General features: G+C 46.3%; 1 protein-coding gene across 5 annotated transcripts in view; it reads right to left on the reverse strand.

Moving 5' to 3' along the window:
- HTT (huntingtin) overlaps positions 1-27,973 on the reverse strand; it is a 637,913-nt gene that overhangs the window by 33,904 nt on the left and 576,036 nt on the right. For all 5 annotated transcript variants that reach the window (XM_085849284.1, XM_085849282.1, XM_085849286.1 and 2 more), the window contains 3 exons: positions 8,642-8,756; positions 7,390-7,603; positions 5,863-5,965 (listed from right to left, as the gene is read on the reverse strand). In XM_085849284.1, coding sequence (XP_085705410.1) covers positions 5,863-5,965; positions 7,390-7,603; positions 8,642-8,756 — 432 coding nt within the window. The remainder of the gene's footprint in view (positions 1-5,862; positions 5,966-7,389; positions 7,604-8,641; positions 8,757-27,973) is intronic.

The raw sequence follows: 27,973 nt of genomic DNA on the forward strand, positions 1-27,973 counted from the left end.
AGCCACGAAACATAGAGTGAGCCGAGATGTCTTCTTCCAAAGGTCAAACTCCCGCACGTATGTGCCTACACAGTTTTTAATCCCCATTGGGATCACCTTTCAAGGACGAGGTTGGTCCCGCAATACGCGACTTTCCAATCAACGTAAGAATGCTATCGAGGCCTTTCATGCGTGCGGTTTGTGTGCATTTTCAGCGACTCGCTTCAACTCGTGCCGGCACTTTTAACCTGCCATTGCTAGTGCAAAATCTGAAAGTCAAATAGCCTCCAGAAAACCCATGCCTGCAGAAAACAGACTTTTTGGAATGCCGGCTGCATTTTCCGTTCAATCATCATGTAACTTTGCTAAAGAAAAAAAAAATTCTCCATGGGCAGGCATGCCAATGTTGAATATTTTGTGTCAAATGATCAAGCATTTACGCCGATTACAAGTTTTAAACTTACCCTGTGCATTCACAAGCCCCAAATATGACCATTTCATCACTGTTAAGAAGCACCGAAACCAGATACGGTGTCTCCCTCAGGGAAGTCGACCTGGAATATCTTGCTCCCACATACATATAATCACAACAAGCTTTGTGTGTTTTCACGTGAAGATGCCCTTTTGTTAAAGGATGGGGTATCCATTGCTCTGTTGATAATGATGCACAGCACAGTCTTCCTAATTGCAGACGTCAATTAAATAAATCACCAAGCCTGCCATGTGCATAGGAAGCACTCTCGCAAGGTTCAAAGTCCATTCACTGGGAGCAAGGATTGAGGGTTTGGGTATCTCATATGCCAGTCTACGATACTTCAGGCCTTGATGCTGGCCACAACGTCGTTTTTAAAATTTATTTTGAAGTACAGGTAGTTGCAAGATCGCAATCCTTTTGATAAACTGAGAAAGTTATCCAACTCTTTAGTTGTGCAGAGGCACACCCCTTTTCTTTCAGGTACTTTTTCAAGTAATTTTCGCTGATTTTAGAACCTTTGTGAGCCATTTTAGGTAACAATCAACAATCATTTTCTCTCACACACACAAAATATGGAAACAATCAACATTGTTACCAAGGGGCTATGCGCATGAATAATGAGCATTCTGGGGGCACATTACGTCATTTTGGAAGTCCCGTATCGGTCGCCCGCTGCCGATGGGCGGCAACATCTTTCAGGTTGTCCCGTCTTACTTTGCAGCCACTTTTTAAAGTGTTCCGCCCTCAACCAGGACACCATAGCTCACTTCACTGCTGTGGCCAGCAGTTCTCTGGCCAAACGGCCCACAATGATGTCCATCCATTGGACAAGTGCCTTTCTGGTGCTCAAGTCCTCACCTGACCTCGTCTATACAGGAGGGTTTACACATTACACCCTTCCCCTGTTGTTTACAATCATTGCCCCCGTCAGTGCATATATTACATACGAATTACGTTTGCCAGAAACCGAATACAGGAGTAATTCTACCCGGCTCGAGCACACGGTCCATACTATTCTTAGAAAATATATCTATGGGTCCCCCCTCCTACCCCTCCCCCTCCACCTTTCCACTTAATATATTTTTTTTTATTAAAAAGGTACTTCTGGTTTAAAGTGCAGCCTGCAGTGGGCAGAGCCTGTGGAAGAAATGGGACTGCCACTGTACACCAACAGTATCAGCTGCCACATGTGGTCCCGCATGTGAACCATCCAACTTTTTTTTGGCAAATGTCAGCCCATCATTTGGTAATCAATCCATGGATGTGTTTCTGGCCCACTGGTCTTCATCAGCATCTAGTGGATTACTCTCAAGTGTTGGGCTGGCTAGCTACACCCTCTGTGATGAATATCAAATGGTACCTCTTCACTGCAATGGTGACCATGAACTTGTCTCACCACAGCAATTGTTACAAGGGCTAATATGAGACAAGCGTTCACGGTCACGATTCTAGTGAAGAGGTACCATTTGATATAAGTACATATAAAGCACATTCTGACTCCCTTACTCACTCAAATAAATGTTTACTACTTTTTAGGCAGGCGAGAAGAATGAAATTTTGCACACTGATGTAACTCAAAGCCAATATTCCAGGAAAAGTCACAAAACTGTCAGTAAATGTCGATAAACGAAAATATCAAAAAACAAAAGTTGGCCCATGGAGCTTTAAAGTACCTACACACAAATTTTGGGTGGAGGTACTTCAGAATCTGGGCAAGGTTTGAAGCTACCACACGTTGGCCTCGAATGCAGTTTTGAGGCCACCAAAGCCTGTTATATAGAGCATATTAGGATGTGCGGTCAGGCAATGCTACTGCCATCCCGGAGGCAAAAGGTAACCACCATGAGGCCAATAACTCCATCGCCTTTCAATTTCCAACATGTCCAAAAACCCCCGCTGGGAAAAGCTCACCACCATAAGGGCAATAACTCCATACGTTTTCAATGCACAACATGTGCCAGAACCCCGACGCAGTTTTTTTCCCGTGCAACGCCGGGTACCCAGACTAGTAATAAATACAAGCTTCATATATTTGATGAAGCAAATTGTGAAAGAGCTTTATATAATGGATGAAGTAGATTTATGTTTGCATTCTGCAAGCAGCTTAATAAATCAATAATGAGTGATCAGAATGAGCTCTGTAACAGTTTACAGGTATCGTATTTTTTAATGAAAGATGTCAAAAGTTATAATACTATAGTTTACACTCTAATGGGTTGCTTGGCAATGCTAAGAGGTGGAGTTTGTGATTGTAAGTCAAAGACAAATGTCATGGAGAGAAACTCATTAACCAAAAACGAAAACAAACGGATTTTCCCATTCTTCTTGCTGTTCCCTGGTTGCATGTCTTCACCAGAAATTTGAGTTCTCATCATGTTAAGTTAGAATCTTTTTTTGGTAGGTTGATTTAATTTAGATCGGTAATGAATGTGTAATAGGCCACTGGAGACAGCAACTGTATGTCTGGTGTGGATTGAATTCCTGACCAAATGATAAACACAGTTACAGGAGACCCTCGTACAACGTGGGGGATGCGTTCCCGCGAAACGCCGTGTTATCCGAAAACGTGTTATAGAAGAAATATTTCACATGGAAAAATCTGGGTTGTGTTCCAAATGCGGAAGATTTCAACCTTTGAAGGTTGAAGACCAGCATAGAAACCTCAAAAAAGTAGTAAACAATGCGTAAATAAAACATATAACAAATAAAACCATTAAAATGAATAACTATTTAAGAAGTGTTGTCATGATTGGGGTTGGATACAGTACATATTGCTTGTGCCAGGCTTATTCGGGTGTGCTCGGCTGTCCCTTTGAGGTTGACGGCTCAGAAGATGAAATGGAGGCCGATTCACTTTGGGAGTTTTTTGAAGAACTTCATAATGGACACTAAAGTGGCTGCCTTCATTTTCTGTTCATAGACCTCCTTGTAACATTTTAGGACATTCACCATCTCCCTCCGCACTTTGGAACTTATGCAGTTGGGATCATGCTCATCACGAACAACTCGCTTGGAATGACAGAGCACGAACAACTCGCTCAGCATGACATAGCGGTTGTTACTGTTGTGGTTGTTGTTGTATTACATCCACGCTGTGGCGAAAACGCGTTCTCAGAACACGCATTATTCGAGGGTTACCCACATATATAACCAGATAGTTGGTGTCAAAGCCACCCAATGCTCGCCTGTTTATACATTTATCGTTTTTAAAAGACGAGTGTAATAATATTTTTTATAAAGCGGTGCAGTGAAGTTTGATCCAAATAATTTTAAAGCAATATATGTATTTGTATTTTGTAATCAGTAAAAAATAGTGTGGGAGATAAAAACATTAGAAAGGAAATAACTTGCAACAAAAACTTTAACATTTTCACGCTCACGCCGGGGGGTATCGCTATAGCTCTCTGTTCTTTGAACAGGCGAGCTAAAAACGAAAAGCACTGTCAGTCCGTGAAGCCATTCGTGAAGCCGTGTGACTATATGTCTCTTAATTAGGTACTGCTTGAATGTCAGTTGCACCCTGACTGCACACACATATCTCTCTTAATTACATACTATTGCAATGTACGTTTCGACCCACGTACACGTGCACATCTACTAATTACGTACTATTGGGACGATAGACATATAATCACACGGCTTCACTGTGAAAGGTACATTCCAAGAGTACGTACGTGTGGTCTACAACCAATGGTCAAACAGTACGTAATTAATAGGTATATAGCCACATGGCTTCATGGACGGCTTCACGGACCGTGCTCTTCATTTTTATACATCTTCTGTACTTTACGGCTTCATGAACTGCATGTGTGAAATATATATATATATATATATATATATATATATATATATATATATATATATATATATATATATATATGCATATGCATATATATTTATATACTTCTAATCACTGACTGACTGACTGACTGACTGACTGATATTAAAGATTGGTGCTTTCCGGGTGATGTAAAAAGCTGAAATTTTGTGTGCCAATGGATATCGAAGCCGATATACCGGGAAAAAAAAATCACAGAATCGTAAGACAACATTGATGAATGAAAATATAAATAAACGAAAAAAATGCGGGTGAGTGACACGAGACAATGAGGAAGCACGGTAATTTTGTGTGCCGATGGACGTCGAAGCCGATACACCAGGAAAAATCACAGAACCATCGGAAAGCATCTGTAAAGGAAAATATAAATAAATGAAAAATCAAATGCAGGCGAGTGACCCGAGACAATGGAGAAACATGGTTCGTATGTTTACACAATGTGTAAGCACACCCCGCGAGAACATATATACAGGTGGAGAACAAAAAAAATTGGAAACGGGTAAATGAGGGATACCAAGCAACAGCTTCTACACAGGTGTAGCCCATGTTTTAATGAAGCAAATAACATCCAAGCATGCTTTGGGTCATGTATAAAAATGCTGCATCGGCCTGGCTGCCTATAATTATGGCAAGCATGGCTGCAAGAGGAGACCCCGATGTGGGGGAGAGGGGACCTATGTGGTCACCCAATGCTTTGATGAGCATGACACAGATGTTATCCATATGTCATGGCATCCTCAGTCACCAGATCAGAACCTACTCATTTATGGGCCATTCTGGAACGATACCTGAAATCATGTTTTCCACTTCCATCAAACAGGTGTGAGTTGATTGACTTTGTCATAGAAGAATGGTGCAGAATTCCAGACGCTGGTGGACTATATGCCATAGCGCATACAGGCCGTACTGGCCACACATGGCGGCGCAACACCCTATTAAGTGACTTTACATTGACGTTTCCATTTTTTTGTCCACTACCTGTACGTACGTATGTGTATACGTGTATATGTGTATATCAAATATCATATGCATCATACATTTGTGTTTTTTTTCATTTCTACTCACCGGTAATGCTTTTGCTTTTGAACTTTCTGGAACTAGATTTGACTTGAGTGGAATCAAATTGACCAAAACCACTTTGACCACTGTTATGGCATCACCATTGGCCACTGAATCCCAGAGCATGGCATCTTTGTAATTGTGAAATAAATGGCAGGTGTCCCATCAATATTGAGAGTGTGGGCATAATGATCCTGGGATATCTTTTATGAAAAGAGTATGCCATTGTGTAATCGCAGCATGGATAAAAGTGCTGCCTTTAGATGAAATTTGACATGGAAGTGAATCAAAGAAAACAATGTGAATGTTGAGTCACATTCAGTTCATGGTGACAATCTGCTTTCGAATATGTATAAATCATTGGTGATTGATGATAGTGTGAATGAGGATGATATATGATGCAGGTATAAGTGAGCCACATGGCATCTGTATTTTCTTATATCTTCTCTTTTACTGGATTATATTGGATGCATTCCCACTCCCCACCCATGTACTCCCTCTGGGTAAGTACCTATCAAACAAGGCTGATACTCTCTCCATCGCCACAATAAGAGACTCGGCCTCGCCTCCAGATGCAACGCTGGTTTCGCTTGCTGGGCTGCATCGTTCCTTGCCTGTCGGTTTGAAAGACGAGGAAAAACAAAAACAAGAATCACGAGGCAGTGACTTCTAAGCAACCTGCCATTTGCAAAGTGAAAAATACTTGCTTCCAAGTTAAGCTCTGTGAAAGCAAATCGTTTATTGTCCCTTGTTACAAGCAATCAAACACAATCCAAAGACTATTGCTTCGAAACGCACAGCATTTTCAAAGTTTAAGCTGATGCAAATTTGTCAGTGCGGACTTGTTGAGGGCCTTACATGTGTTTTAGATGGTGAAGTATTGAAAAATCACAAGATAATGCAATTATCCATTTCATATTCGTTTCATTTTACTCATTCAGGCATCCTCTTGCGTGGTCCACATACTTGATGCTGTCGTTTTAGACAATCTTTTGTGCCAAATGCAATTGACATGTTCATTGTTCATGCAAAAAGGGTTTAATGCAATACAAACACTCCCTTTCGGTCATCGTCATTGTCAAGTTTTGATTTGGAATTGTCGGTGGATGGAAAATTGCCATGTTTTTCACATCGACGACGATGAGAGAGATGCTTGTGAGTGTGTGTCGCCATTTTTCCCAGAGGTGACAAATCGTTCTTCATCAAACCTTGAGAGGTTCATCAGTGAGTGTCAGGAAGGCTTTTACAGAAAAAAATTTTTTTGAAATGTTTGAAAAAAAACCAACAAGTTGGATTTTTCCTTTTAAAAAATTGCTCCATAGTGTCTAAGCTTTGTAGCAACGCGAAAGGTTATACCAAATGATCCCCGACCCCATTCCTTTAGTGGGTGGAGTGCAGTGTTTTAGGCCTCCCACAAAAAAATAAACAAGGAAAAAAATTGATTTCTTCAAAAATCCAACAGGATTAGAATTGCCCCGAGCAACGTCGGGTACCCCTGCTCGTGCCAATAAATGAATAAATTAAAGTAAATGAAGGAACGTATTAAAGCAATGCACCATCAAATGGCATGTGGTGGTTTACTCCCCCCGATTACAGAAAGTAAACCCTGTCAAGGTCGAAGCGTAAGCTTGTGAAGCATCAAACGTTGCAGGGACGAGGAAATACCAAACGAGTAAACCTGAATCCAAAACGTTATCGAGTTCTTCAAAGTACATGGCAGAAAATTTGCTCTCACCTGCCGTGTAGCAAAAATGAGTCACTATCCAAAGTCTGTGTGAGTTGTCAGATTGTCGAGCATTCAAACATCGCACTCATATCAAGGGAGGGGACTAAAAAAAAACACACACACAACAACGATCCTTTATCACCTGCACGTTTGACTGCACTCTCAATTGTGACATAAACTGCAAGTCCTTAAGCCTGTTTGTGCACTCTTCACTCCCTGCCACATGAGGTGGGACGAAGTGCTCTTTGCAAAAAGGCTCGCATTGCTTGCCCACGAAGCAATACGATGCACAGTCTGCAGTGAACAACGCACCTGTGTACATGCATGTAAGCACAAGCCCGAGGGCGGCGAGGGTGCGGGCAGGGCTGCCCGCGGATAGCCGCTCCACGCCGAGCTTGACGAGCACATCGTTCGTGGAACGGGGCAGAGAGCCAGAAAGAACAAGCCGCTCGAGTCCCCGCAACACGCTCTGGTACACAGCACTTGCCGTCGACTCCTCGCGATTTGACAGCACCACAGCACTTAACTAATTGGAGGCAGGAAAAAATAAATAAACGAACAAGAATAATAATCATTAATAAAAACGAACACACTTAAATTTCTGAGAGATCTTGAGCAGGCTATTAGCACACTATCTCGAGGTCGTTCAATGTACAGAGATCAAAATCTACAAATCATTTGCAGGTTAAATCCACTTGCCTCTAGTTGGAGGCAAAGGGAACAGGGAAAATGAAGATGAGGATAAAATAAAACAGCAGCAATAACAACAATAATCGCAACAACAAGAAGATCTTGGGTTGAAGACTCCTTCTTTGTCAAAACCTCGAGAAAAGCAAAAGGTAATTATTCCCAAGCACATACTGAAGAGGAAGTGATAAATTCAATCACAATTCAAACAAAGGTATTTCAACCCCAGGCACGTGGTGCACCGAGCCATTTAGACCGTGTCACGGCAACATGACAACAATTAAATAAGTCTGTGAGAAAGTTGCAGTGACAGCAGGAAAATGCCTCGGCCATATCGAATTATTCACGGTAAACAAAGAACAAAAATGTCACATGCACTCCAACACAGGGCCCCTTCAGAGGGGGGGGGGGGGTGAACTAGTTCTTCACAGAGCGGAAGTATTCTGCAAATTGAGGCTATACTGTTGTGAGGCTTCGGGCCTAGTTGCATGCATCAGGCTGTGGCACAGCGCGCAACAACCTGACTTTTGAAAAGCGGGTTCTCACACTGAGAATAGTGTGAGAAACACAAAAGAGAAGCCAATAAATAAGCCATTCATTCTAAGGTCACATGGCCCCATGGTTCGGGCAAACAACCTTTGTGCTAATGCCTTGCAAGCGCAAAGAACATCCATTCTATGAGGTAAAGGCCGTGTTGTCAGGAAGAATGAGAGCCAGCAGGCAATGTCTGCCATGCTCAAATAACAGCTCTGCACCACTCGATCACATGCACAAAGTCAAACGATATCGTCGACGACGGAACTGCGTTTGCCGGACACCAACGTTTGTGACCAACGCGCCGACAATAAAGGTGCTTGGGCAGAGGTGATGCATGTACCTGCACAACGCGTGCGGAAAATTCCACCTCCACGTCGTCGGTGTAATTCTCGATGAGGTAGAAAGCCGTCGCACACATGAGCAGCATGTGCTGCTGGTTGTGCAGGTTCACGCAGCTGTAGGAGGACATCATGTTCGTAAACAAATTAAGCTTGAGAGTGAACCCAGAACACTCGAGTAAAATCTGCCATCTTGCTCGCTCCTCGATACCAGTTCCAGCTCAGCTTGTTATGACAAAAGCAGTTAAAGAAAAGCCCACTTTGCACAATTCCCGTTATGCGTTGTTCACCTCCTTAGAATGAATCATTTCTTTGTCACTTTCCTTAATTCGCGAGAAATGCATCTGAAATAAATACAGACATGCAAGCACCCGCTAAGAGGTCACATTGTACTCCGATATTGTTCCAGGATATTGACACAAGTTTGCAATCGTGCCAGGGTGGCAGCTCTTTGTTTGAAGCCAATATAGTTCAAATCAAATCGAATCAAGTTTATTGTCATTGGTATAAAATATACGATGAAATTTGTTTAAATCTGGGCACCAGAAAAAGAAAGAAAAGAAAAAACAAAAACGTCTTAAGATGAATAACGACAAAAACAGAAATTAAAATGCTTGTACAAATACAAGTACAAGTATAAACTAGAAGGGCACTCGGTAGGGCGCGCACCTCCGCCACGTAATGCCTGATCCACGAGAACATATCTGGCCCATTACATTTTTGAGATCTCGTGCTACATATTGTTTTTGGCCCTATCTCTCAATGGTGAATAATTAATCACTTTGAAAATTAAATAATTCGAGTAGTTGGATCCGGATCCGGATCTTCACCAAAATCGAATCGATTCGTCAAGGTCACACACCCAACCTGTCCACCAAGTTTCGTCCGAATCCATCGACAACTTTTTGAGATATCCTGTACACAAACAGACAAACAGACAGACAGACAGACAGACAGACAGACAGACAGACAGACAGACAGGGGTGAAAACATAACCTCCTTCACCTTTGGTGGCGAAGGTAACACATCATTCATTCTTTGCCCATTCTTCGTTCGTACTGCCATTGGATAAACACGATTGAGGAAACGTTTGGACCGGGTTGCAACTGAACGATAACGCTTCCCAGAAGGAAGAAGCTCAAAAGGTGGATTTGCCGGGTGATATTGGTCCCGAATTATACAAACGGCTTGGCCAATTACCCGACTGTTATACAGGGACTGCACATCCAGTCCACTACCAGCTATTCGCTCTGCAGTCCGCACAATTTCGTCAATCCGGCGCCGATCGTCCACCACAGCATTACCATAACCAGACAGTGCGAGAGAGCGTTAAGACGCTCCCCACCACTGCCCGATAGAACTTAACCAACAGTGAACGATCAACGCCGAAACTCTTAAGGCGTCGCAAAAAAAACAAACAAACGCTGCTGCGCTTTCTTAATATAATACAATGATCAATATGGACTGACCATTTCAAATCTGCTAAAATGCAAAGTTTTCTTGGGTCTTCCTGGATTTATGTTTGCCATTTAAACAAAAATCTCAAGGTTTTTGGAGATAGGCACTCGACCTAACTACGATACCCACGCTATGGCCCCATAGCCCCCCCCCCCATATTTATGCCCCATATTTATGCCCCCACAGCAGACTGCTGGTGGAAACCGCAAAGGATGCTACGTGTCATGCTTGGGTGGCAAGTAAATCGCAGCCTTGTTTGGACGCAATCTCAGCATCCCAAAGCCACGAGGTTGATCATGGCCACTCTGAAGTGAAACCTTTTCTTACAAAGATATTACGAGCTTGTCACTTTACGATGAAAATAAATACGCAGTTTGGCAGATTTCGGCCACAAGCAGGGTTACAAAAATCTGACAACTCACGAAGCCATTGCTTGCAATTTACCTTATTTGGATAGGATGAAGAGTATACATCAACGATTCACAGATGACACAGAGCTGGAAAGCAAGGTAGATATAAAAAAGAGGTGTGATAAACTTTTGGAAAACATTAGATGTTCTCACATTATTGGCAGAGAAGAGTCAGATGAAGATCAATGTTGGGAAGTGTAATGTGCTGCGGATGGGTAGGAATAATAGCAATAGGAATTACATGATGCAATAGGGCAGATTTAAAGCATGTTATACAGGAGAAGGATCTCGGGGTGGTTCTAGATGCAGGGCGGAAGCAGTGTCAGGCAGCAACGGGGAAAAGCTAATTTGATTTTAAGTTGTCCTCGCAGTGGGGGGGGGGGGGGTAGTTTTACGGATATTAATAGGTGACGATGACGCCATACAGGAATTTGTGGTGAGGACTCATCTTAATAAGTGAGATCAGTTTTGTTTGCCAGAGTAAAGGAAGGACAAAGAAGCCATTGAAGGAGTTTGGGGAGAGCTACCTGATTGATTTCATGGTTCGACTAAACTATGGGAAACAATTAAGGGTGACGGCACTTTTTACTTGATCAACTCAATGATTCCGAGATCTGATCAAAATGTTTAAAATAATGAAGAGGACTGAAAAAATAGATGGAGGAAAACTTTTTTTTTTACCAGATTGGACTGTGATATGACAGAGTCAACAAAAGGTGATTTAAGACAATAGGAAGGCAGGGGTCATTAGCGTCATTAATGTATCGAATGGTCTCCCTGGGAATGTCATAGCAGTAGGTAAGGTACGTAGGTTTAAAATGGAATTAATTCCATTTACCAAGGAGCGATGCAGATAGAGGGGGGAAAAGGGATATTGGTAGGACTTGTGGGTAGGTTGTGTGTGGATGTGTGATGGATACTGGGGTTTGTGCAGTGCAGTCATGATGGGCCGAATGACCTCCTCCTGCACCAAAGTTTCTTGTGTATATTATCCTTGTGTGAGTTTGGTAAACTTCTCATTGGTGAGGAATCATTTTTGCTCCTCCTGGTTCGACAGAATGATATTTACTGAGACCAGAGGTTGACAGTCAACCTGTGAGTTAAGTAAGCGTGGGTTAAACTCGCACGTAAGCTCCACCTCTCATTATTGGTTGGTAACAGATACAAATGTAATGAGGGTATTCTCTCACCATAATCATGCAGTTCGTCATGCATATAGGCAGAAAATGAAAGGTAAACCAGAAGCAAACTGAGTGATCTGTGGGCATTGGGTGAATGTTGTGGTTGTGCTTGCATTGTATGGGTATCTTGAGCTATTGATTCTGAATCTTGGGTGATGTATAAGTGTATGCGAACTTGTTTGTGTTAATTCGCCCCTCTCCGAGTTGCCCTTTCAACCTCCCCTCCACCGAAATTTTTTTGATTTTATTTTCCCCATATGGCATATGTTCTGATTGTTGAAGACCTATCTACGATGTACCTTTTCACACCTGCCTCCCCCCGCTGTTCACCTTTCCATCGAGATGATGAGTCGGATTGAGTGTGTGGTGTGGGTTGGTGTTGTGGAGGTTGAGTGTGCTTGTACATTGGGTGGAAGGGGAAGAGGGGGCATGGATATCGCACGGGTATGAAGAGCCTATTTGCCTCCTTCTGTGTTGAGATTTCGTTGTGTAACTAATTAAAGCCAATTTTCTCTTCATACATTTGCATGTCAGTTGTGATGTTGGCATTCAACATCAAATAAAATGATACTTCATTGAGAAAAACAAGCCGTAGTAAAAGCAGTGGTGAATAAATGGTGGAGACACTGGGCTGGTCTCTCAGAGAGAGAGAGAGTGCGGAGTTTTGGGGAGGGGAGGTGGGGGGAGGGTTCTGCTTTTTCAAGGATTTGGTTTCTAAGGTTTTTAAGATAATATCGGCAAAATTACCATGTCATATTGGATGACCATTTACAAACCCAGATGGCTCAGAAATGACCTACTGCAAGTAACCTGCCTGTCATCAAAATGTCATAGCTCCTTCACCAGCTGAGAGCATGTACATGAAAAAAAAAGTACTCCGAGGGGGTCTAAGAAACTCTGGGGTACATTAAAAACATGGAGGAATACTTCTGGGCACGCAACTGAATAACATAACCAGGGAACCACTGGAAGGCATGGATGACCCACAAAATATGCCACAGAGAAGAAAGTAAATACCGATGGATTTCTGATTTTAATGCCATGAGCAAACTTTGGTACATCACGGGCGATGAAGGTTGTGGTCAAGTTTCATCGGAATTGTGTGTGTGTGGTTTCAGGGAAGAAAGCAAATGCATTTGGGGGGGGGGGCAACTCCCACGTAGAACCCCTTAGACCCCAATTTTTTATGGCGTGAACAAACTTTGTCATATCACATGTGATGAAGGTTGTGGTAAAGTTTCATTGAAATCGTATGTGTAGTTTCAGAGACGAAGTTGCACGGATTTGTGGACGGACAACAAACTTTCCCATAAGCTCCCTGTAACTACATTCCAGGTGAACTAAAAATTGGGGGGCACCAATTGTAGACACAAACCCAACAGTAATAAGCCCCCCCACCCATTTTCCAAGGAGGGGGGGGTCTTAATAAAATATTGTCTAATCTGATTTTGGACAACGTGAACTGAGCTACCATTGTGAAACAATTCACAACTTTGCACAAAACGAAGGGGTGAGAAAACAATAGTTGCCATCTATAGTCTGTATTGAGTGTTCCTTCCCCTAATACATAACAACTTGATAAGTGGCTCATTGATCGCAGTCAGTTTGAAAAATGTCTTGTTAGATGTTCCGGCTTCTCCTTGCAAATGGTGAGTTTTACAATCCTGAGGTCGAGCATAAACACATCAGCCATGTTTCACTCAGGTACGTTCAATGGGTGAAAGTTGCATTGTGAAGAATGGACAATAATCATTGGGCATTCCTTCGTTAAGACTTTGTGAAATGGTTGGACAATTTCATCTCTCTGTGTAACGCTTGCGCCACATTATCATTGACAAAACGATGACTGCGTCCAACCCTGCCAAGAGATGCCACCAGACACACCCCCCCCCCCCTCACCCCGAAATGTTGCATTTAATCCTTTCCCGTGCTTCATGGTTACCTTTACTCCTCCTTAATGGACAGAATAAATTCCATTGCACTTCCTTACAAGCCAGACATGTTCAAATGTCTTTCATCCTTCCCACACCAAAGACCACTCAGATCATGATATTGCTCAACAAAGATGCAAAAATTGTGAAAAACACAATGTTTTTGAAAGGCTTGATGGAAACACAGTGAAACCAATGAGTGAAACATTCTGTGAAGTGAACATTGCTTTTGTTGGCCAGTCGAGTGCCGTTTTGTCGCAAAAGCAAAAAAGGATCGATATTAGGTTGAATGGATACAATCGTATCATTAATCTCCTTCTATGATCCAGAAAACCAAACCGCATCGTCGTGAGTTAAGTTTGATGATGTCCCCACTGTTTGGAGTCAAGTCTGTTGACACTTGTCACCTTGCTAAGTCTGAACTGTGAGCCTTTTTAAAAGCAACGCAGGTGTGCTCAACACAATGTGGGAAAGCCTCCCACAATAACTTGGAGACACAGTGAACTCATAGGTGTTTGTTGCAGATTTTGCAGGTATTCAACGACATACTCGATTCATTCCCACTCACCATGGGGTACAGATTGCATCTCCTCCCTGCTGCTGTACAACTCCCAAATAGGCAGGAAAACTAAAATTAAACCAATAACACAATCTTAAGCAATTTAAATATCCATGTGCGTGCGAAGAACAAACGCCGCACATAGATCCGGAATATCGATCAATGGTGTGAAAATTATATGTATATATAATTAATATCCCGATTAATTATCCGATGTCAGTTTGGAGAACTTTGCTTCAACATTATATATATATATATATATATATATATATATATATATATATATATATATATATATATATATATATATATATATATATATATATATAGTTGTGCTTCTGCAAAACCTCTAAGGCAATGACACCCAACATACAGTGACCCACAGGTAGTTATTTAATTAGTCTTTGTGTCGATCGACCTCCCCTCATGTCTCGTGGGTTAACGGGACGAAGTACATTGCGTGGGTATCGTAGTTAGGTCGAGTACCTATCTCCAATTCATATTCTGATTCCTACTCCAACCCTTTCCTTTTAGCCATAGTACAAAACAAGCATGCAAGCACAGACGCCATTCAATAGGCAATTGATAATAAGCAGAGCACGATGCCTCCCGTGGCTCAGATCCACCACATCTACACACCACACACGATACCATCCACTCATCGCGCACCATTATTTCGTTGAAATCTGAGCGTAAATCCAAATTCCCAACCGGCACCTCACCTTACTTTGCACCTCGTTCAACAAACCTCACCACTTCAACCACAAACGCCTCCCGCACAAGGGAAAAATATTTCCGCACCCCCTTCGTACCTCTGGATCGCTACAATTCGCCACTCTATTTGGAGGAATACTGCACGACTCGGATTGTCCTCGGCACCGCATGATGCTTTACCAAGCAACAGACGTTAATAGCTCGACCGCATCTCACCGGGGACGTACCGGGTGAGCATGTGGGATTGATACAGCCCTCATCCAGATGCTGGGCCACGGCGGGACCAGGGGCAACGAGGAGGGTCACAGGAAGGGTGATCCGGGAGTTTGGTTTGGGGCCCGGGTGTGCATTTTGGCTCATGAGGGGCCCGTGGGTGATGGGGAAAGTCCGTTGCCATTCGACATTCAGACTGCACCTGGAGCGCATTCAGGGCCAGGGTGCCGGCTCAGGGAGGATGCCCTATGTTGAGTCAGGAGCTCCAACCCGTTCCAAAGCGGGTGGGAAACTGAGACGGTTTCTGGTCCCAGAGCCAGGCAAGGCGTGGCTAGGACCGCTGTGGCCCAATAGAGAAGGAGGATTCGGGTCACAGCACATCACTTTCCAGTCATCACCCCACCCTTTGCCCGGGGCTTATAAAAGGGGGAGCGCGGAGCCGTTATTTCTCTTTGCTGGCTCTTCGCTCACCTCTCGCCTCTTCGCTTTGCTCCCTGTCTCACAATTGGTATGCGATTGCCAGGACATGCTTCTTCTTGAGAGCCTGATCTGGGGCGACTGCCGAGATTCCCTGCCGTGCTGTCAACATTCCGCTACCCCTGTGCAGCCAGACGGACCAGTGCGGAGCGCATGTTGCTATGAGCCCCGGCAAAGTAATTAAGCAGGAGATAAGGCACCATATCATGATGTGGGAACGCTCAGGCGGAGCGTCCCACGGAGGTACACACTACACATGCAGACCTTTACACAGCTAGGTTTGGAATCTTTCTCCTTACGCATCTGTTCTCCTCTTTCTCCATCCACCCTCTATTCCATCTTCTTTGGAGGCACAAAGAGCATCATCACCGACTCGGAATCCCATTTTCGTCTGGCACAACACAGCACCCCCCCCCCCCCACGTTGCACTACACCACATCTCTCACTCCCCACACCTCAGACACTACCAGTATTCCTCCCAACTACCTCTTCCTAAGCGTTCTAGGTTGCGTTGGTCTGCCGACTGCACCAGGTATTGAGAGGTCGTTTATCCTCACCTGCTTTCTTTCTCTCTGACTATCTAATCTTCCTCGGTTTGTGAGAGAGAGAGACAGAGACAGAGACAGAGACAGAGACAGAGACAGAGAGAGAGAGAGAGAGAGAGAGAGAGAGAGAGACAGAGAGAGAGACAGAGAGAGACAGAGACAGAGACAGAGAGACAGAGAGCGAGAGACAGAGAGCGAGAGAGAGAGAGCGAGAGAGCGAGCGAGAGCGAGAGCGAGAGCGAGAGCGAGAGCGAGAGCGAGAGCGAGAGCGAGAGCGAGAGCGAGAGAGAGAGAGAGAGAGAGAGAGAGAGAGAGAGAGAGAGAGAGAGAGAGAGAGAGAGAGAGAGAGAGAGAGAGAGAGAGAGAGCGCGCGCGCACCTGTCCAAGCATAAATTAAGATTGTCGAAGATATAATGGGATAACTCTGCTCCATGTCTGCTTTTGTAAGATTGCTTGTCTTTTGCTGCACCCCACAAATTCCTTGCTATTCTCTGCTGTGCATAAAAATAAACTCCATTCAATGTGCAACATACTTTTCCTCACTTGATTGTAAATAAATGCTTTGTAGTTCCCCGGTAATTAGATCACGTGACCTTTAGGTAAACGGTATTCATTAGACGGAGGACCCTAAGTCATGTGTCGAGTGATTGGCGTTTATGGTCGATTTGTGATCCGCCGTGTCACAAAGTTATTCACGTGCGACAGCCTATGATTCCAGAGAGTCTGGTGGGAACCCAAGGTAGTTCCCCCCTCGTGGTCTTCGCTGCCGACCCCAGGTCCGCAACCCTTTGGTGTCAGGGAGTGCAATACGGTCCCTGAACAAAATATATATATATATATATATACACACACACACACACACACACACACACACACACACACACACACACACACACACACACACACACACACAAACACACACACACACACACACACACACACACACACACACACACACACACACACACACATACATATTGTTACTGATTCGCGCCCGCCGGCGTGCTGACGGCCACGTAACTCGAATCGCGGCACGTCGCCCACCGGACGGACAATCCAGTCGTGACCCTCTCGGACTAACGCCGGGAACCAGTCACGGGTGGACCTTTCGGTCTCACCGCGATCGAGCCAATCGGCCCCCGCGTGGGATAGGGTTGCTCGCCAAATTCGACCTACCTAAGTACCCACACGGAGGGTAGACCGGGCGATCGCACCTCGCCGCAGGTCGACTTCGGACACGGGCCACTTAAGCGACCCGTTCCGTACTATCGGGATAACCGAGCGGTGTTATCGTCGGCCTCGACGGTTCGATTAATTATCGGGCGTATTCAGCCCACTACCAACCCTTTACGTGAAGCAAGATGAGGATTCAATGAAAGAAATGACGAAGCGAAGCGGGAAAACAGTTCAACATAAAGCACATTTATTCGCGATGAACGGAAAGCACACATATACAATTCCACCAAAAGCACATAGAAAAGAAGAAGAAACACAATGCAATTTTACACAAAAAGCAAATGTAAAAGCGAAGACACAATGCAGAGCTATCCGACTGCCGAGCACACGGCAACACTTATACAATTTTACTTCACAGACAGCGCCGACAACACACATTCCCAAAGCAAAAGAAAAGAGAACCACCCTCCAGGATGAGGGGGTAGGCGGGCCTGGGGCCGAGACCGTGTCGGGCCTACCCGTCTGATGATGAGACGCGGAGCGGCGGTGGTGCCTCAACTCCGCGGGCCTCGCGGACAGTGTCCGGCATGGGGTGGGAAGGGGGCCCCCTTTTGTCGCACTATCTCAGCGCGGGGGGGAAACAGGAGGGGGGTTGCTGATGCTCGGGGAAAGGAGGATATAACCCTGTCTCCGGTCCCGCGGCGAGCGTCTCCTCCTCCACCTCGGTCGCGTTGCTGGCCTCTCTGGTGTGCAGCTCCCGGCACCGACGCGAGCACCCCCTCGTCTGCCTTCGCCGCCGCCGCCTCTCCACAGCTCCGTCCTCTTCACTCCGACTCCGCGAACTCCCAACTGCACTCTTCGTTCCAACGCGCAACTTCCTTCCAGCTCCACCGACGACTCTCTTGAACTCCGAACTCACTCTTTCCAACGCACACCCCCTTTCTGACGAACGCAGCCGCTTATATAAGCCCCGTGGCTTCGCCTTTGACCCCCTGCCTTCGACCTTTCACCTCGCTCCCCATTGGCCCGAGGAAAAGTGGGCGTGAATGCTTTTTGATCCATGAATTTGCATATAGCGACCGCCCTCCAACGCCCTGGAGGCGGGGCCAAATCGCCCCTCGCTTACCGATTGGACGGAACAAAAGTGGGCGTGAGTCGTTTTTGATCCGTTTTTCTGCGGAAAGTCCGTGGTTTTGTACACGCTGTTCGGCGCGCGCCCTGCACGAGTCCAATACCGGTACCCACAAGCGGCGCAAGAACGGTGGCGATGCGACGGTTGCGAGGTGTGACGGTAAAGGTCGTGGCTGTTGTGGTGAAGCGGCGTTGTGGTGGGTGGTTGATGTTGTGATGACTGTTGAGACGTGGTTGGTGGTGGTAACAATGGCGGTTGGTCCAAAATAAAGATAGTAAAAGAAAAACGGCTATCCTGAAGAGTCGCAGCCCGCATAAATGACATTTATTCCCTCTAGACCACGGGTTTGGGCCTAACTACACATATACTTACCGAGATATCTCACCTAAGGGACCTGAATGGTGGTTTGCGAATTTGGTCAACCACAACAATATATTTGTATACACATGTATTACTCTGAGCTATGTATCTCAAAGCAACAGCATACAAACACTGAATGCAACAACGAAGGACCAAAACCTAAAAACAAATAATGACATCAGCTTTAGAATTGTGCTTTTTCAACCTTTAGGTTTTACTGCAAAGTGCATTTCACAACGCCTCCATTTTCCACTGCAAGTGTCTTGCAGAATTGGAGTCAAAATACATTTAAAAGTAGAGAGTTCACAGAACACCTTACCCTGCACAGTCTTGAGAAACAAGGACATGGGCAGGGTTTGCATGCGGCTAATTTGATTGGTTGAGATGACCGAAGATGCCATAATATTTTGTCCAACTCAAGCTAAACGTAACATTTTTGAAAGTGCTAAAAAGGCGATTTGTATTCTGCAGTGTTAAGCGACATACATGGGATCTGTGGCATTCAAGCTGAACTTCTCAAGGCTGGTGGAAATGCTGCACTCGTGTCGTTGCATGCAGTTCTGTGCTCTGCCGGGAACACAGGCATCATCCCAACTGACTGGAAGAGGGGCCTTGTTGTCCCTCTCTGGAAATGGAAGAGTGATCGCCAAGGCTGCTACAACTACCGAGGGGTGACACTGCTCTCAGTGCCGGGCAAGGTCTTTGCTCGGATAATTCTTGATAGGGTTCACCACCATCTGCTTGAGCACCAGCGTCCAGAGCAGTCAGGCTTTACACCAAAGAGGTCAACGATTGACCGTATCCTTGCTCTTTGGGTCCTCACCGAACGCAGAAGAGAGTTTCGGCAGGGGCTGCTTGCAGGCTATGTTGATATCTGTAAAGCGTTTGATTCAGTGAAGCTGGATGCCCTCTGGAGGATTCTTGGTCTTCGTGAGGTGCCACCAAAACTGATCGATTTGATGTCTGCACTCCACTATGGGACTGAGAGTGCTGTGAGATGTGGTGATACTATCTCTGACTTGTTTCCAGTTGTTACTGGAGTTCATCAGGGGTGTGTACTGCCCCCCCCCAACCCCACACTTTTCAGCACTTGTATGGACTGGATTCTGGGGAAGATGTCGGAGAGATCAAGCTGTGGTGCATCATTTGGGAATGTCGAGATCTTTGACCCTGATTTCGCAGATGATGCAGTCATCTTTACGGAGACTTTAGACATCCTTTTGGGGGCCCTTGAGGTGCTGAATGAGGAGTCGGAGCCACTGGGATTATGGGTTTCCTGGGTCAAAACTAAGATCCAGGCTTTTAATGACATCTTGGGTGCTGCTATCCTGTTTGTGCCTGTTTGTGGTGAGGATGTTGAGGCCACGGAGAGATTCACTTACCTTGGCTGTGATATTCATGTCTCTGCTGGCTGTGAGTCAGAGGTCAACAGACGTCTGGGTCAGGCCTGGAAAGTCATGGATTCACTGGATCATGGGGTGTGGCGCTGCCGGTACCTGTGCGGGAGGACGAAAGTCCGAGTCTTCAAGTCCTTGTTGCTTCATCTTGCTCTTTGGATGTGAGACTTCGACTCTGATCAGGGATCTGAGACAGAGACTTCATTCCTTTGTTACCAGGTCTCTTGGGAGAATCCTTGGCTATCGCTGGTCCGACTTTGTGTCCAACGAGTGGTTGCTGTGAAAGACTCAAATGAGATTTGTTACCTGCACCGTCCGTGAGCGTCAGCTGTGGCTGTATGGACATGTGGCTCATTTTCCTGATGCTGATCCTGCTCACCAGATTCTCAGCGAGGGAGTCTCATGAGTGGAGGAGACCAATGGGCCAACCACGTGCCTCGTGGTTGCAGCAGGTTGATCGGCATCTCAAGGAGATGGGGATGGGCCAGGCATCTGCCTGGGGGATGGCCAGACGGAGGCCCCTGGAGTACCGACGGAAAGTGGACGCAGCGACGTGCTGCTCCGGCGCATGCTCCCATACCTGACCTTACCTGCTTGGGTACTCCACCTTATACCCTCAATGAGGACTTGCCAACAAGCTTCATGTTGAAATGACCTCCTCTTGCTTGAAGAATACCATGGGATATTCAATGAAAATGAAACAGGCAGGCCGAAGGATTCCTGTCAATGACACGACGGCTCATGATACTAAACCTTGCTTCCAAAGGATGAAACATTTTGATCATAATACCTTCCTTTTTGACCCACCCTCTCTCTCCTCCACCAGTTTCTCTGCAAGTCCCTCCCCCTCCCCTCCATTCTTCTTTTCTCTTCTACATTTCCCATCTGATCCTCCTTTCAGAGCCATTTCCTCTGCTCAAATATAGGAATGAGAAGGCCTTTCAGTGAACAAAAGTCATCGATTGTCAACATTCGGTTAAACACTGAACATAAAACAAAGAGAGCTAGGGGATGTGGGGAGCAGTAGCACAGCTCAGACAGTGATTAATTTTAAAAGAATGAATTCTACTGAGAGTTGGAGAGTGAGGAGTACACGCTCCAGGGACTGCCTGGAATAATTGCAAGATACCAAGCACAATACCTCATGGATGCCTTTTTGTTCACCATGTACTCCATCGCATTGTGTCTCCACTAAAATTACAACAGCCGAGCTTTGTTTGACCTTACTGTTAAAGTCCCAAAAGTTCTCATTCACACACAAGTTTGTTTGTATGCATGCATGCATCTGTGAACTCATTCCTGTCTTATCTCTTCAAAAAAGGCGCTATAAGTTGTGTTGCTGTCTTAGTGCAAAAAGGAAGCCAATATGCAGGGAAGGTGCATTAATGAAGTCTATTATGTATACAATCTAGTGGAGGGAGTAGGTGGGGGGGGGGGGTTAAAAACCAAACACTTAATGCGTCAGGAGTGAGGAACTTTATGAATATTGAGGCAAGGCTAATTGACTGCGTCAATTACCTGAAGTCAATGGAGTACAAAAAGAATTGGATGAAATATACCTGTACTGATAAAGTTCAGTGTAAGAAAACACAAGGGACATGAAAAGTCTGAGGTTAGAAAGTCAGAGGAAATGGGGAGAACAATTAATTGGAAAATGCAAGGAAGTCTCGAGATCCGAGTAGCTTGCAGTCTCGTTCGATTATCACATCTCGCAATAGAAGATGGACGAAGAAGAAAATGTTGTTGCTGAGAGAAAGTAAATGAAAATGTCTTAAGCTAACAAGGCAATAGAGATAAAAAAGAATGAAGAAGAGAATATATATATATATATATATATATATATATATATATATATTGTTACGAATTTGGGAATTCGATTGCACACAACAGACAGGTTCCTTGAGTCAGCGATGTCAATAAGTGCTTGGTCCCTAGATAGCTCACCTTTCATTGTTTAAATGTTCAGAAATCGATTAGATGTGCTGTGGATCGATTCAATAGTTAGGGAACGAACAATGGAGACATCCCTCCCCCTCTTCCGCGAAGAGGAAGAACCACCCTGCCGTCCCATGACTCATGATGTCAACAACTCCCTCCCACCCGTGCCTGAGTGGGGGATGGAGCACGAGGGCATGAGTCATGAGTCACGCCGGGAGCGGGGGAAGGGCGGGAGAAGGATAAGAGGAGATATTTTCTTTTGTTCGGGGGCAGAGTTGGAGAAGGGAGTTGAGGGGAGTCGTTCAGCAGACCGTCGGGTCCTGCTTGGCTTGCGTTTAGGGTTGAGGCCTTCCGAAGCTTTTTGCTTCAGCTGGCTCAGTGAGCTTCGGCTGAGGTCTGGCTCGGGAGGAGGCTTTTTGCTTTGATGGTTCCGTGAGCTTCGGCTTCTGCTTGGCTCGGGAGAGCTTTTTGCTTCAAGCTGCCCTGTTTGGAAGAAAGTTAAGCCGGTCGCTCGGATCGAGCTGCGAGTGGTGGCTTCCTCTTCTTGGTTCGTGGAGCTCTTTTTGTTCTCCCTTTTGGTTCCCGGATTGGTGCGACTCATCGACCTCTTCGTGGAGGTGGTTCCTCGGGGAAGTGACGCATCAACGGGAAGGATCGGTGCCTCATCTCACCAGCACGTGTTGAGAAGCGTGGGAGGTGGTTCCTCGGGGAAGCAACACATCGAAGGGAAGGATCGGTGCCTCGTCTCACCAGCACGTGTTGAGAAGCGCGGGAAGATTCGCAGGAGCTCAGGAAGGATCGCAGCTCACGGTGATTGGATCCAGCTCGCTCTCGCTGGAGCCCGGGTCCGAACAACTTGAAGACCACACGAGGTGGAGAGGTTCGAGATAGGCTCTGGGTTTCAGCTAACCTGTCCTCTGAGCTGGAGCTCGTTATTAAAGGCCTCTGCCACCATTTCTTGGGTGTGTGTGTTTGCGTGTGTGTGTGTGTGTGTGTGTGTGTGTGTGTGTGTGTGTGTGTGTGTGTGCGTACGTGTGTCCGTTGGCACGTCTAATAAGTAGTAACTGCTGTTAAGTGCAAGTGATTGTACATAATAAATAGACGGTTGTAGTTCTTTTGTCGTGCTTTTGTTGCTTGTATAATTGCATCCGTGTTTTGCCTTGTTTAATTGCATATGTGCTTTATTATAATAAATGTCCTTGTGTGAATGTAAACCTGCTCGTTGCGTCCATTCCCTAATTGAGCTGCCATCTTGCACTCGGAGTTTAGTTGGTTTTTAAATAGCCGGTAAAGTGATCGGGTCCAATGGGACTGCGCGATAATACCCCGCTCGGTTATCCCAAAAGGATGTGAGCTGCTTAAGCGGCTCGTTTCCAAGCGGTCCCGTTGAGGTACAATCTCTCGGTAACCTACCCGCGCGAATAATTAGGTAAATCGAAGATTTGGCGATCGGACTCTGTAGCGCGGGTAGAGTGCGGACAAGGTTGTGGTGTGGTTACAAACACACCCGTGGCTGGTTTCCGGCGTTGATCTGGAAAGCCGCGACTGGATTGTCCGTTCGGTGGGCGAAGCGACCGCTATTGGTTAGACGCGGTCGCTCGCACTCCGGCAGGCGGAATTCTAAAACACTGGTGTTCAGGAGTGTGGGATTCAAATCCATCCCCCTCCAAACTAAATGAACGGGAATCGGACCAAGGGTGTGTGGAGTGACCCTCGGTTCCCATTAAATTGCGGGCTTTAAATTTATTCCGAGAAGCAAGATGGCGGTTCAAGGCGAACGGGAGCAGGGTGGTGTGGATATGTGTATTGATGAAGGATCCATGGCCCGGGACGGTTCTTTTTATAACCCCACCACCAATTATAATCAGTGGGGGAGCTCACCCTCATACACTGAGCACGAACTTCGCCGGCAAACGGAGTCGCAAAATAGCAGCGCGATCGCACCTCAGCGCAGCATGGAGCGGGCTGCTATCATGAGCACAGCGAACGGCACGATACGAGGCAGGGCTCCCAACCAACGATTTAAACCACGTGATCATGGCAGGCGAGGCTGGCGGACATTGGCGGGCTTCGGGCACAAAACAGAGAAATATCTGGGAAAACTAAAAGAAAACGCTGAGAGAACGAATGAAAGGAGAGAGCAAGCATGCAAAAGAAGTGCGGAGAGCGAACTGAAGAAAAGAAAAGAGTTGCAAATTAGTAACTCCCAGGATAGAAAGAACTTAGAAGAAGAATGGAAAACGAAGCTGGAAAAGGAAAAACGGAAACACGATGTGGAATTGGAACGACTGAAGGAAGAGGTAAGAATAGGCAATCGGAAAAGAGAAAGCCTGGAACAGGAGGTAAAAAGAGGAAAGTATTGGCTCAAAATTAGCAAGGAATTCGGTGAGGGAATGGATGAAATGAGGAAGAAAGAATGTGAAAGAGGTGTGGAGATGAGGACGGAATTAGAAAAGAAAGCTTCTGAGTAACTGAAACACCAAAACAAAGAAACGGGATTACAAAACGAAATGAGGATGTTAAGAGAGGAAAGAAAGAGAACGGAGAATGAAACGTTAAGGAACCACACTGAACAGATCAAACAGCTGGAAGCCAAGGCCAGATTGCAGAATAAGGAACAAGAGAGACAGTGGAATAAAAAGCAAAAAGAGTATGAATTTGAAACTGAACAACAAAAGGAAAAAACAAGGTTGGAGTACGAGGAGATAGTGACAGAACAAGGAATGAAACAGGAAAGGGAGATTAACCAATTGAGAGAAACTATGAGATTGGAGAAAGAGGAACAAGAGAGACAGTGGAATAAGAAACAGACAGAAGAACGAATGAAACAGGAAAGGGAGATCAACAAAATGAAGGAAACTCTGAGATTGGAGAATGAAGAACATGAGAGACGGTGGAGTAGAAAACAAAAAGGAAACGAGGTTGAAATTACCCAACTCAAGGAGAGGGCAAAATTTGAGTCCACGGAGATGGAAAAGCTCCGAAAAGATAATGAACAACGAAAGGGGCTCAGAGAGGAAGAACGACTTAAATGGGAAGGAAAATGGAGCCAGGAAGAAACGGAAATAATAAACAAAGTGACTGAGATAAAACAAGTAGAGGAGAAACTACAGGTAATTGACGAGCACACACAGGTAGAGGTAGTGGAGGACAATGGGGGTGAGCTGGTGGAATGTGTTGGGACCCGATGCAAGCAGCCGGATAGCCTCCTTATGGAACGAGGGAGGGAATATTCCCCCTTGAAGCTGATCTCGACCAGGTGGGTCCGGTCGTGCCGAGCGAGTTCGGAGGGGCGAGTGCTGTGAATGGGTGCACGCGAGGCTTGGGGGGTGTGGAGGCCCTGGAAACCCTTGTGGTGGAGCGAATCCCCAGTGTGGTTGTTCCAGCGTGTGCGGTTTCGAAATGTGTGAGTGAAACGGCGTGCTTGAGTGAGAAGGTGTGTGTGAGAGAAACACCGAGGGTGGAAGGAACAGCGTGTGTGAGAGAGACAGCGTGTGTGAGAGCGCTGTATGTGAGGGAGATGGCAGTTGGCGTGTGGGAACATGCAACTGCATGTCCGAGTGAGAGTGTCATGTCGAGGTGTGTGAGCGTCGTGGCACGTGGAAGTTTTTGCGCGAGTGTCAAACAAAGACGGTGCCCGACGGTGGACAAAGGCCGAGTAGCGGCCATAGCTATTTTGGGAACCGTGCCGGGTTTGCACGGCAGCGCGTGTGGGGTCCGTGCTGTGCTACGCAAGAGGCCGCAATGTGCGCATCTGCGCGAGTGAAATCCGCTCCAGAAACGTCCGCGGTGGATACAAGTCGATCCTGCGGGACGGACAGAAGTTAGGCTGGAAATGTGAATTCGGATCGGACGGGTTCTCCGGGCGAGTGTGTTTGTAAAGCTCCATGTGGCCTGCGTTGCACCTCCTGTTCACAGAGCGTGCGAATCGGTTTCCCCGATGCGCAGAGCATACCCCGGCTTGCGCGAGAGGTCGCGCAGGTTCGGGGTGCAAATGACGTCATCGGAGATTCCGCGGCATGGGTTACGGACGGGCAGAGCACATGTGCTCGCGTGGGGAACCCCTCGAACGCGGGGCTTGCTTTGGGATGCGCAGTGACGTCGTGGCTGCATGGTTGAAATCCGGCAGAAGGGAATCCCTGCAGGATGTTACCGTCCAATAAGGGACGAGGTGCGTGAAGCGCGAGCAGCTGCCATGACGTCACGGGGAAAGAGCGCAGGTTGAGAGTTGCCGTGCTGGTGTGCGCATGGAAAAAAGCAAGCCTCACTTCGGGTGAACAGGATTCCCTGGGCAAGGGGTGGAAGATCCCCCCTGTCCAGGGGCACAGGAAGTACTAGTTAGGGGGATGGGTTTGCGATAGTTAGACCGGCTTCATGGGGCAGGGACAAGGCCTCATGGAGCCCGTGGAATGGATTAGTTATAGGGATTTCAGTTTAGATTTAGGAAATGGGAATTTTTCGATTTTTGGAGACATGGACAGACATGGAAATGTGAAGAGGGGACGTAGCTTAGCTACGGAGAGTAAATGGAACGTGCATGAGAATAAGGGATGACTAGGGAGCACGAGTTAGTTAGGGGATTTAATTAGGAAGGATGGCAGTATAGAGTGTTGGTGTGAGTTGTGAAATGGAAAGTGTGTGAGGAATGAGTGTGGGACAGTGGGCCCAAGTGTGTGAGTGGAGCGAATGTGGTATGCATGGTGCGAATGACTGGTTGGGGGGAGGAGTGATTCCTACCCAAGTGACCCCGGGGTCAGTTTCATGTTGGTTAGTGGGTAGTGAAATTTACTAAAAGGAGGTCGTTTTGTTGTTGGTGTCGAGAGAAGGCACGAAACCCGTTTGGAGGGGTGCAAGAGTTCATGGACCGGCTGGGAGCGTGGCTGTAGAAAGGTGAGTTTTGTTTATTGGGCACCCCGGGCACCGGACTAGTTGGCCAAGGGCCCAAAAGGGGCCGGGATAGTGTAGTGGGCACGGGGGCAGTGTAGTGGGCACGGGCGACCCTCGGAAAGGGACCCGGGGCATCAACACGCCACGTGGGCATCAGAGGGGGGCAATGCCAGAGAGGGCAACCCTCCGCGTTTATAGGGAGCAGCTAGGCTCGGAGGCAGCCTGCGGGCCTAGGGGTGCCATGGTTAGAGTTCGGCAGAGGGGGAGTTCACGTAAACGTAAACTGTTGAGTCTAGTGGAGGTATGGGCTTGACTGAGTGCAGTTGTAGTTCATGCTCCGTTTCTTCCTCCACTCTCTCCCCACTACCCCTTCCCACTACCCACTACTGGTGTTTCCCAGCTTTCCACTGTCAACTTTGCATCCATAATAATAAATGTCAGCATGCATTAGTCAGCCAGTGTTTGTGTGTGTGTGTGTGTGTGTGTGTGTGTGTGTGTGTGTGTGTTTGGTCACCTGCGCTACCCCATGGTAACGGTACACAGTTCACTCTGCACGTAATGTCACCGCTAAACACAATAAAAAAAAATACATGCTATGCTCCTTTGTCATCACTGGTTGATGGATCAAAGTACAAAGTGTGGGCCCCGTGGTGTCGTGCGGTGCATCGCATCATTTCCTCGTGGTGACCGTCATCTGATGTGTTTTTTTCTGTTTACATAAGATCACATTGTTTCCCCTTTTTGTGCGATCTGCTTTCATTTCGGATGATATTTTATTTCATTAAAGATATCACTGGAAGGAGAAAGAGGGGGAGGAGGAAGCGAGGAGGGGAGTGTGAAGGGAGAGCAAGAGGGGGGAAGGTGGGGGGAGTGAGGAAGGGGGTGAGGAAGGGGGTGAGAGAGAGAGGAGGGGGGAGAGAGAGGTGGGAAGGCAGCATGAAGGGAAAGAAAGGGAG

Source organism: Eptatretus burgeri, chromosome 12 (assembly GCF_056783735.1).
Source record: "Eptatretus burgeri isolate ZD-2024b chromosome 12, Ebu_testis_v1, whole genome shotgun sequence".
Taxonomy (NCBI): Eukaryota; Metazoa; Chordata; class Myxini; order Myxiniformes; family Myxinidae; genus Eptatretus; species Eptatretus burgeri.